General features: G+C 33.6%; 1 protein-coding gene across 1 annotated transcript in view; it reads left to right on the top strand.

Moving 5' to 3' along the window:
• The window catches only part of LOC100609532 (protein eyes shut homolog), a 2,075,858-nt gene extending 2,065,558 nt beyond the window's left edge, over positions 1-10,300 (top strand). Inside the window, exons 44-45 of the mRNA XM_063813139.1 lie at positions 628-789; positions 5,481-10,300. Coding sequence (XP_063669209.1) covers positions 628-789; positions 5,481-6,682 — 1,364 coding nt within the window. The 3' untranslated portion in view covers positions 6,683-10,300. The remainder of the gene's footprint in view (positions 1-627; positions 790-5,480) is intronic.
• Positions 10,301-12,803: the final 2,503 nt, after the last annotated feature.

The following is a 12,803-nucleotide window of genomic DNA, read 5'->3' as shown; positions in this document are numbered from 1 at the left end:
TGAACCAGGGCGCACTCTAAGAAGCACTGTAACATTATAAGAAAAGAAGAAGGAATATAGATTTCATAAGGATAAAAACTGGCCAAATGTGCAGAACTTTCCATCTCCCTCTCATAATTCCCATTGGGTCAGTTATACACAGAAGCAAAAAAAAATATCAATATATTATGCCTTATAATATATCCTGACTCAATTATACTCTGTATTTGAATCAGAAATATAGAGGCTGAAGAATAACTTATAAAGTGCCTCGATCTTCCAAAATTTGAACTTTCTGAAAGCATTATAAATATAAGACATTTCCAAGAATTTCAGCTATGCATCTGATCCCTCTATATAATGCAATCTAGAGCAGAAGATTTGTGTCAGATAGTATCAGCCAAAAAGGCATAGTTACCAGAAGCAAGAGAAGGCTTTTCAGTAAGTGACTTCGTTACAAAACCCTAAAGTTAGTGGAATTAAAACAGACTCACAAAGTTACCAAGGTTTGATGTACTCACCTACAAGCAACTCTTGGGCGATAAATCCTGAAATTACAAAATTACATAAGCAGTTTATTGTATTTATGAGCAATGTTTTTTGATCCAGCAGATAACTCCCAGAGTTCTCTTTCTCTCCTTCCCTCAGCTTTATCCATAAGTGATCCATCTTTCAGAAGCAATGAGTTATCCTGGATGTCTTTTGCTTCCTTTCATGTTCGAAAAAAGACACATATTCAATTGCAGTTTCAGCCTCTCGCTGCAGATGGTATCCTATTTTATGCTGCACAACACTTAAAAGCCCAATCAGGTAAGATTGGCAGACTGTTTGTTTGCAGAATGAATTCCTAATAGTCTATTAAGTAATGTATGATAGTGTTTGTGTCACCTAGTATTTAAATATGTAAACATTTGATGCTTTTATGTTCTATTGTCACTGCAAGTGTATGCGTATGAATTTAGAAGCCCTAGATATTCTAATAAAATAGCAACAGATTTGTTGGAATTAAAGTTTGCAAAATCTAAATATAGTATATGCTCAACTTAAAAACAATACCATCAAAAAAGACATTAAAGCCATGCACGATAGTACTATGTCAAAGGAGACAAAATATGCATATAAAAGATTTTTTAAAAGGAAGGCATGGCTGATACATTTCCTGTAGATTCAACCACATTTATAGCTCCAAAAATTCTCTTTAAGTTGTTCTGTCATCCAAATAGTAAACCCAGGATTTGTGTTCTGAAATGCTTATAAAAACATTTTAGGATTTTAAAAGGTACATATTTATCATAAAATATGAAATAAAGTATCCAACTAGTGTTTTAAAATTTAATTTTTTAGGTTTTACTTTACCCTTGATATCCATTTTCATTCATTTCTCCAAAATTCTGACAAAGACATTTGCACATATAGTTACATCTCTATTGCTAAGTATTTTTAAAATCTTACATTTGACTTTCTTTGATCTTGTCTCTCAGAAAATGAGAAACAATTTTGATATTGAGAAATAATTACATTTGCTTAATTTCACATCATTAGCGAAAATGGTGCTCTAATGATCATAATCTAAGTAGTTCTTATAGAAGTGTCTTGACTTGCTTCTAAATGATAAGAATATCAGGGAATTCGACCAAAGTGGTTCCACCTCAATGCACTTCTCAAATACCCTCAAAATAATTTCAAAGAGAAAAAGTACAATTGAGCTATAAAATACAGCTCAGAAGAAATTTGTTCTCCTGAGATATTTGGTTTTAAATTCATGATTAAATCTCCTTGTGAAAATGTCAAATAGGAGAACCACATACAAACATAAATTTTCTATTTATAAATCAAGAGACATTAAAAGACAATCAGCTTCAGTTATATTGCTAATAAAACTCAAAATTAATTTAAGTGGGACCTATGTAAGAGGGCAGAAAATCAAGGTATATTCAGGATTGTGACTGGCTGGGAATATTGTACTACAGTTTTATAATCAGTACAACGATACATATTTGTTTGTGTATATGAAATATAAAGCTCATACACACTAATACACATAGGAGGGCAAGAGCACATCTTCTTACATCTGTTATTCAATGCATGTAGTTCAAGACAATCAAGAGTTTCCTTTTTTATGCCATCAGACACTACTTACAGAGATTCATTAGTTTTACACGATTGATGCTGCATTTGACACTTATATAAGAAAATCATGAAAATTTTTAAATATTAAAAATATAAGTTCTACATGCTTAAACCTAGATTAACCAAAAACAATTATCAGATGAAAGGCATAAACTTATTTTTTAGTAATCAAGTGATATAACAAGTTTATTTGAAGTCTCTCATTTATTTAAGGTTGCAGAAAATGCAGCTGACAGTCCTGTACTTTGTACCTTCTCTAAGAACTGTGCCTGATGTAAACATTAACCAAGTCTTCATAGTTGATCCTCTGCTAAGAGGACCTATTAGTAAAAACTAACCAAACACTTAATACACAAAGTTAAAATCCAAAAATTTTAATAAAAGCAGCCAATGTGGTTTTCACATATTGAAAACCAAATTCTAAATTAACATGGTTTCTGTATCTCTTTAGAGGTTAATAATTTGAGTACTCTCAAGTAGTGTAAAATTTAAAACAAAATGATAACTTGAAAATTATACTAGATGATCTCAGATCTCTGATTTTTGAAAGATATTTTAAAGAAATAAGACTCTGGTCCCTTTTCATCTATTTCTGCTAAAAATTTAACACCTTTAAAAGATTTTTGATATATAAAAATTATCAACATTTTGTTAAGCACAAATTAATCAAAGCCTGAATTCATCTGATATAGTTATAATCCTCCCAACGTGTATAAAAAGGCCTAGTCATTGCAATGTGAAGTTAAAACATAAATAATTAAACTATATTAAAAAATATATAAATAAGTTTAAATTACCATTGCTTTCCTTTTCTACAGAAAAAAATGTATATACAATTCCCCTGATATGCTGATTCTGTAGTCTCTTCACAAATATTAGGTCCTACAAGGTTTCTCTTATCTATAATAAAGCACGGTGGGATAGCAGATGATGAGGTAGAAACAATAGCAGAACAAAGGTGGGAGAAGCCTCAGCCATGGTTGAATGGGCATTAAATAGCCAAAGTGAATTCATTTATGATCTTTATCCTATTTGAACTCTGTTTCTTGTAAGGACTGTTCATTACATTTTCTTACTCTAATGCGAATCCAAGGCCAGGTGCAGTGGCATATGCCTGTAATCCCACCACTCTGGGAGGCCGAGGTGGGCGGATCACCTGAAGTCAGGAGGTCAAGACCAGCCTGGCCAACATGGTAAAACCTCGCTCTACCCAAAATACAATAATTAGCCGGCCGTGATGGCCAGTGCCTGTAGTCCCAGATACTCGGGAAACTGAGGCAGCCCGGGAGATGGAGGTTGCAGTGAGCCGAGATTGCACCATTGCACTCCAGCTTGGGGGACAGAGCAGGACTCCGGTCTCAAAATAATAATAATAATAATGCCAATGTGTACTTATGACCCATAACTAGAGCATCATATCCTAACGCAATGAAATTTAAAAGTCTATGATTTTTTAAGCTAATACAGCTTTTCGCTTCCATAGCCACAGAAAGAAAACTTTTTGTCAATTTTTCATAAGAACATACTAGCTGAGTTAAAATAACCCTTTCTTCGCAGAAGCTATCCTTGCTCTTTCTTCTGGTTGGCAACATGACCAGTGATAGTATAGATCACAGCTTCAGCTTTCCTAATCATTTCTTAGATATTTTTTATTCTAATGTAGCTCTTCACTATAAAATTGTTTACTACAGGAACACTCTACAACACAAGGAGCAAGAAAAGCTTCCTCCATAATCTTGCAAAAGATAACTGGTTTGTGTTCACTTGCAGGCCACAAAGTATATTTAGGTTGCTACAAATTTTTTGAACTTAATTATCAATTATGTTTACTTGTTCTAGTTTTTGGTGGTATAACCCAATGTATATTTTTTCTTTCCTAATCTGAAAGTTTATAATGTTGCTTCTCTTTCCTTATAGTTAAAAATACTGTACGTTAGAAATTATGCAAATAAACTGAGTTTCTTTGTTATGAATTTTTAAAACAATTTTCATGTCATTATAGGAAAAAAGTTTTTGCTTTCAAGCTAAAAATATTATTTGAGAAATATTCTGAGTCATCTCAACCCACAACCCTACAAACGTATTTCTTTATTTAATAATTATTTAGCATCTATTTATGTGCCAGATACCGTTTTGGGTGCTGGGAATCAACTGTTGGACCAAACTAAACACAGACCCTGTTCTCATAAAGCTTACAACCTAGTGGATAAAGCAGCTGTTAACCAAATTATCACATATGTAACGACATAGTATATTCACTAAAAATTCCCTATGAGGAAAATAAAGCTAGAGAACCGTAGTTTGATAGGTGAAGAACTATAGAGCTGCCAAACATTCCAACCACTCTAGAATTGCTTGGTATAGACCACAATGGAGAATAGAAGGAAAGAACACCATTTGCAGGAGGGAGGTGTGGAAATAGGTACTCTGGAGGGAGGAAGAAGTAGTGTAGCGTAATGCCGAATATCCCTGGATGAGAAAAGAAAAAGGTTGGGAAATTTCAGAGGGAGAAGAAAATGTTTCGTGGAGACTTCTGCATGGTTCATTATTAATAAGTCATTTTGCTATCCTCTTCAAGCAATCTTACAGTGAAGAACATTCTTTTTCCAAGCTTGCAGAATTGCCTTTACTTTTCTTCTGAATGCCTCATTGCAACTTCAGATGCTGGATGGTATTTGTTCCAATTTCTTCACACGACTATATAATTATAAAATGAGATATACTGTAATGGAGGGAAACCTAGTGATATTAAGGCACTGACAGAAAAAAATTCCTGACCAACTCTGGGAAATCAAGGAAAACTTCTCTGAGGAAGTGACACTTGATCTGAAACCTGAAGGACAGGTAGGAGTTATCTAGTTGAGGTGGAATGGGGTGGCGGAGTGTTCCTAGAAAACAGGCGAATGAAATCCTTAACTAACAAAGTCAGTGTTGTTGAAGTAAAGAGAGTGTAAGGATGGGGGAAGAGAACATTCCAGGTAAGGTTGGAGAGACAGGAAAGGAGCCAGGAATGTGCAGAGAATTTATAGGTACCTAGCCTGACAATAGTGAATGCCATTAAATGGTATCATAAGGAACAGGCTTTCATTTGAAGAAAAACCTCACTTTAACTTACTACCACAATATATTCATTCAATGAGAACTGTCCACAACTAGAGAAAATTTATGTAGCCAATTGCTGAACAAAATGAAAGAATACAGGATATATGCATTTTGCTCTGTGAGTGGAAACAAAACTAACACAATTTTCCTCAAGATATGTTACTTTTTTCCCCATAACTAAAACTTACCCAACTTGGCCAGAAACAGCGAAAGTTTTCAATGGAAACTTTTACTGTTGCTAATCAAACTTACTGTTTGCTTTCTTGCAGGTGATTTTTTATGCATCTCTTTAGTAAATAGTTCCGTTCAACTTCGCTACAACCTTGGCGACAGAACTATCATTCTAGAAACTCTCCAAAAAGTAACTATAAACGGAAGTACTTGGCATATAATAAAAGCAGGAAGAGTTGGTGCAGAAGGCTACCTGGATCTAGATGGGATAAATGTAACAGAAAAAGCCTCCACTAAAATGAGTTCTCTGGACACAAATACAGACTTCTATATTGGAGGAGTATCTTCTTTAAGTCTTGTAAATCCCATGGCAATAGAAAATGAACCTGTAGGTTTTCAAGGCTGTATCCGACAAGTTATCATAAATAATCAAGAATTACAATTAACTGAATTTGGAGCAAAAGGTGGCTCAAATGTAGGTGACTGTGATGGGACAGCCTGTGGGTACAACACATGCAGAAATGGAGGTGAATGTACAGTAAATGGCACAACTTTTTCTTGCAGATGTTTGCCAGATTGGGCTGGAAATACATGTAACCAGTCTGTGTCCTGTTTGAATAATCTTTGCCTCCACCAATCTTTATGTATACCTGACCAATCATTTTCTTACAGTTGCCTGTGTACTTTGGGTTGGGTGGGAAGGTATTGTGAAAACAAAACTTCATTTTCAACTGCAAAATTTATGGGTAATTCTTACATTAAATACATTGATCCAAATTATAGAATGAGAAACCTCCAGTTCACTACTATATCCTTAAATTTCAGTACCACTAAAACAGAAGGTCTAATTGTATGGATGGGAATAGCTCAAAATGAAGAAAATGATTTTCTGGCAATTGGTCTCCATAATCAGACCTTGAAAATAGCAGTTAACTTGGGAGAAAGAATCTCTGTGCCTATGAGCTATAACAATGGCACATTCTGTTGTAATAAATGGCACCATGTAGTTGTAATTCAAAATCAGACTCTTATCAAGGCCTACATAAATAACAGTCTAATTCTTTCCGAGGATATTGATCCACATAAAAACTTTGTGGCTCTAAACTATGATGGCATTTGTTATCTAGGGGGCTTTGAATATGGTAGAAAGGTAAATATCGTTACTCAAGAGATTTTTAAAACCAATTTTGTTGGCAAAATTAAAGATGTTGTATTTTTTCAGGAACCAAAAAACATTGAACTAATTAAATTAGAAGGATACAATGTTTATGATGGAGATGAACAAAATGAGGTTACATAAGTTAACACTAGAGATTTTAGTACACACTATACATAAATGCAGTTATTTTGGTAGTTATTTCTTTGATACATTGCTCACGGGGAATCAACTGTTTACTATTACCTGAAATAGTCTAAATGCTAACATATCTTTTTGATAAGATTGTAAAATGTCACTGAAAGTTCTGATTGTTTTTCCTACATCTAATTTATCTGTATATATTTTGATTCATGTTTTAACTCCATTAGTTCATTCAGTGCTTATTCACATAATGTGCTTATTCACTTTGCTTATTCACTTTTTACCTATCCCTAATGCTTACATTTTAAAATCAATGTGTAAACACAATTTTAAAAATCAATGTGTAAGCTGAACTTTAAAATGTTTAAAATTCAGTTGGGAATGAATTAGGGATAGGTACAAATAAGAAAAAAATCAAGTTATTAATCAAAGGAAAAATAAAAATTATACAAAGCAATGTAACCATATTGTATTACATGGCTTAGCTACAACTTATTTATATGATTCAACAATGTAAAACTTGAACATAGATTTAAACCAAAAATTATTGCATGAATGTAGAAAGAGAAGGTGAGAGGAGAGGAGAACAGGCTGGTAAGAGCTAAATCCTTATCTTTTATAGTAAGACATCAATAGATATTACAATATGTGCAACTTAAAACATAGCATATGCATATCACAAACATGAAGGCAAATATCCTAAATATCTAAAAGAATTAAAAATGGTTGCCTCTGGAGAGAAGAGTAGTGCAGAAGCCTGTTTCTTTTTGCTTATGAACCTTGTAGAACTATTTGACTTTTTAAAACCATGTACTCATATTAACTGATCAAATTAAAAAAATAACCTTAATTTGTGTTTAACTGCTTTCAAGTCTATACAGATCTCAAAATTGGGCATAAAATAGGTTCTAAACAATGCCATGGAAAATTACTATCCTAACAATTTAGTACTGTTGATAGCATAACTTGAAAAAATATTTTTTTTCCCAAAACAGTTACTGATATAATTGTGAACAGAACTTTCACTTCCCACTCCCAGTCCACCACTGCAGGTTGGAAAGCAGTTACTGCTGTTGTTACCTGACATTTTCTGAGTTTGATTATCTGTGATAATTTTGCCACTTGGCAACCAGCAACATATGACTGACTCGGTGAACTAACAGGTAGAATAGGTCATCTGGAGAAAAAAATCTTAGTAATAAGCAGTATGTAATGTTCAAAAGGAAAAATATGAAATTAATCATCAAGTAATTAAGAGAAAAGATTTACAAAAAATAAGAGCTGATGAATACACATTTAACTTCTGTGCAGATTCCAGTCTATACAAAGTAACGAGGTAGTAATTTATCATTCAAAAACTATTAGAGATTTTTGTCTTATTTTAGCCACTCCATTCCAATCAAAAGGCTACAGACATTCCTAAAAGGACCTAGGACCAGAGTTAAGAATGTCAACACCATTTGACAGGGCACAAATGTTTCCAGACATACAGTTCATATTAATACTAGGAAGTGTGAGGGCAGAATATAACGTAGAATTGCAGAATGTTTACACATTGATTCAAAGGTTTTTTTAACGGAAACCACTTAAAACAACTCCATCAAATTTTGCTGAAAAACTGTGACCTAAACTGGTATTGATTCATACTATTGCACTTAACTTTGGAGATACTCAGAACATAAGGATAAACGCTCTAAAGAAATTCCTTTTGGCAGCTGGTAATCAAATCTAACCTTTCAGAAAACATACTTTATGTATAAAAAGAAGGCTGTTTTATGAAAGCTTACAAAAGAAGAAACTGCCTGAACCACACTCCCATCATATTCGGCCATGTGTTCTCTCATAATAAAGTGTGCCTTTTCTTTAAAATAGCACTTCCCAAACTATGGTCCAAGAACCCCTGCGATCTTTTCAAGGAATCCAGAGTCCTCCCTTTCCCAAAAACAAATGCACATATAGCCAGATTTTCTTCATATATTTCAAATAAAATGACATACTACAAAACACTGAATGCAGGGCAGGTAAGAGAATCCAGCCCTAAGTCAGAAATTGGAAATATGCAAAAATCAAGACAATGACACTCTTCTTACTAAATTAGTTTGGAAGTTAACTTATAAATGTTACATTAACAGATGAGATTATCATTAACAAATATTTTTAACGTTTATCATTTGATTTTCCAGCATGCTAAATAATGATATAAGCCATATAAACAAAAGCTTTGACATTCTCAATTTTTAAGTGTAAGGGGTCTTGAAAACAAAAGTTTGAGAATTGCTGCCTTAAAGCTTTTCACAGTTGCAATTTTACGTTCAGATTTTATAACTTTTCTACCTGTAATCTCCACAAGATTGGAACTTTCCCATTTTGCTCATCATTGAATTCCAAACGCAGAAAATTGTGCTTGAATAGGCAGACAATATTTAAGAACTGAAAACTGCTGCCTTTTCTCCTATAAATCAAAATGACTTGAAAATATATTTTTCACCTTAAAATCCTGCATAGTTCATGTAACAAATCAACACTATTCCTGCTTCCTATTTTTGCTATCCTGATGATGGTGTTGACGATTTCCTATGTGAAATGCTTTTCCAGTACGAAATAAAAATGATTGCTACAGAAAGACCTTTAAGATTTTACTATAAATGTATGAGGTTTCTCAAAGTGTTGAATGTAAACGGAACATTTTTTAAAAATAAGGTGCAGTAATATTTACCTTTTTGGTCTCCTTATAAATAATAAGTTCCTGAAAAAAATCATTACTTTGAGGACAAAATTATCTTAAAATATGGAGTTTTAAAAGACAGCTTGGGCTAACATATACGTATATATACACACATGGACATGCACACACTGAATTATTTCATAGAAAAAGTATTTTGGGGATATTTAGAGTTATATTGGATTCACTGCCCTTTGAGTGCTTAGGCTATTTCCCTCAATGACTCTGCTCTGCATCTATCTATAAGATGAAACTTGACATGGTGAACTCAAGTTTTCAAAGGACTTCTTGCTACTGATCTGTTTTCAACTCACTACTTTTTTGCTCTACATATTACTATAATTCTTTGTGAAACAGAAATCAAAGAATTAGGGTGTTTGGCACCTTTTAAAAAGCAGTAACCAATTTTATTTGCAATTTGCTTTAAGAGACAGAAATAAACCTGATTGTGTATATAGTTCTTTGTAGTCATTAGTAAGTTGTAGCCTGACCAGTGTTACAGGGATCTGAGATAAGCATAGTACAACTAGTATATCCAAATGTTAAAATACTGTTTTACTAAGATCTGGTTCATTATCAAGCTCTCATAATGCATTTAAGTTTGGTTCATAAACTTTAAAAACACAGCTACTATTAAAAACTTAGGAACAACAGAGTAAAGTTACCTGTTAACGGGTAGTTTTATGTTAACACACACGTTAACATGGAGTGGCTTCACTTTTCACTCCATTTTCTTCTCTATTGCTGGTGTTATTGTTCTTAAATTTTTCACATGTATTTACTATAGCCTTAGCTATTCTATAAAGATTTCAGATTAATTCACCCACAATAAACTACAATTAGTAAGTCAAGGGCTGTGGTAGATGATAACCCCCCAAAAGATGTCTACACCCCAATCTTTGGAACACCTGTAAATAGGTTACATAGGAATAGGGAATTAAGGTCACAGATGTAATTTAAGTTGCTCATCAGCTGACCTGAAAATAGGAACATTACCCTGGATTATCTGGGTGGGGTCAATGTAATCACAAGGGTCCTTTGTAGTAGAAGAGGGAATCAGAAGGGAAGGTCAGAGATACTAGAGAAAGACTGGGTCCCACACTGCTGGCTTCAAATATGGAGGAAGGGATCATGAGCCAAGGAAATTGGGTGCCCTCTAAAGCTAGAAACCAAGGCGCAAAAAAAAAAAAAAAAAGGAATCTCCCTGAAAGTCTCCAGAAAATGAATGCATCTTGCTGACACCTTGATCTTACCCAGTGAGATCTGCATAGACTTCTGATCCACAGAACCGTAAGATCATAAATTTGTGTGGTTTTAAGCCACTACACTTGTAGTAATTCACAACAGCAATAGAAAACAGGAATAGAGAATTAGGATTTGTGACTAATATAAATTTTGCAAATCCGTACAAAAGAACTTACAGGTTTTTGGTTATGTCTTCTGACTCACATTGAACAGTTGGGTTGCTCAGTGAAGGGTTTCAGACAGTTCAGTGGAACGCAAAGAAAGAGGGCTATGAAAGATATATATGATCATCAGGCTTTTGCTTCTTTTTCTCATTCTCAATTCTCAGAGCACAATTGCTAAGCACATGGACTTTAGAGAAAAGAACTGAGCTAGGATTCCTGCTCTGACAACAGCAGGGTAACCTGGCCAAGTTTCCCAACTTCTCTAAGTTCCAGTTTCCTCAGCTCTAAGCCTTCACCTTTGAGTTGACCAATGTTTATACTAAGTGCTCAAAACCAGGGATGCCTTACAGAGGGCTCAAGGAGGCTTTCTGATTGCCACAAAGATTACATGGGGTGAACTTTACAGGTACTGAGATGCCCTGGTACTTTTACCTAATAGAGGTATGCATTCACTGTCTTAAGATGATTCTAAGCTTTTTTAAGTGTAAAACTTTTTTTAAAGAGGTTTTTCTTAAAACAGGAGAAACTGAAAGATGAAATTCATGTAATTCACTAGTTTGTGTAAGGCTGGTTGTACCTGGGACTGAGAATGGCTTTGGATCTACTACTCATTGAAAAATCTGCTCATTTTCCCTTTTTCTCCTCAAAAGGAAAACCTCAAATAGCTAATATGACCATACCTTCCCTATTCTCCATAAAATGTTTCAGTCAATCAGCGGTTACAAGATCTGCCTCTAACCCCTGGAGATGCTCATCCCTAATAGAAAGCTATATGGGCCTTGCCTATTTTAAAAACATGTATCAAGATTCGATCAGAACTGATTAAAGAATTTGATATGTAGAAAAAACTATTAGCGAAGAGGTGATCAAAAACTGACCTAACAGCTTGTTTTCATTCATTAACCCATTCGTTTTTACTTTCATCTTGCAAAAGAAATCTGGAGTCTGATATTCCCTCAACCAGATATATCAGTAAAGGTAGATTTATTGACGATATACACATTTGAAATTGAAATGTTTTTAAAATGTGTAAAACCCTGACAGCAATTTCTTTGTAATGGTGCAAATTATAACTTAGATTTTGTTTTGTTTGGGAACTAACTTTGTTTTCTAACAAGTTAATTTCCAAAAGAAAAGTGGACCAAAGTTAAACGGGCTTTATTTAAACACAAGTTCTCTGTTTTAGAATCTTATGATAGTAAGTTTCAGAGGATAAGGATAGGGAAAAAAGTACTGCAAGTCATTGCAAATTAGATAGAATGTTTGGTTCTGAATTTCCTCCCTTCTCTCCAGCAAAAATAACAAGGATAATTCTGTTTCAAAACCAATTTTTAACTCTAATCTTTAAGCTCTTTAGGAAAACAATCAATTTTGTGGAATTATTTATATTTTTCTTCATTAATACAGGTAAGTAAATAATAGAGTTCTCTTTCTTTTGTATTTTGGAAGGTTTTTTTTTTGTCAGCATCATTTGATAGCTCTTACTTTAAATTACAGCCATCAAAACCATGTGTTTTAGGGTTTAAATAAATTTAGATTTGAATTAACAATAGTTTTCATATTTTTTTTCAAGTAAAACTGGCATATGAAACTGTACAGTTACTTTACGAATTAGGCTAAATCGCACATTTTATAAAAAGATTCAAAACATATTTCTCTTCAAGTTCTGCGGTCTTTAATTTTAATGATTAGTGAGTCAGAGTACCAAATTGCGATGGTGTAAAAGTTTTCAGAAACTTACCTATAAAGTGGGCATAGCTGCACAGTGTTTCACAGGCAGTTCTAAATTCTAGCCTCTTTAGAACTACACAATTCATCTCAGCCTACAATTTAAGATTTTAAAAAATTGTTTTCCCCTCATCTAATGCCTGACATAGATAGCTATTTCTATATGTTCTTGGCTGAGTAACAAAAAATCAATGTCTGAAGGTAATTAAAGCTTTAAAGAAGAAATTCTTTTACTACTGAATTTCAAGTCACACACACAAAA

The sequence above is a fragment of the Pan troglodytes genome, chromosome 5 (genome assembly GCF_028858775.2).
Source record: "Pan troglodytes isolate AG18354 chromosome 5, NHGRI_mPanTro3-v2.0_pri, whole genome shotgun sequence".
Taxonomy (NCBI): Eukaryota; Metazoa; Chordata; class Mammalia; order Primates; family Hominidae; genus Pan; species Pan troglodytes.
Note: the sequence above shows the minus strand (reverse complement) of the source record. Positions and strands in the feature narration are given on the sequence as shown.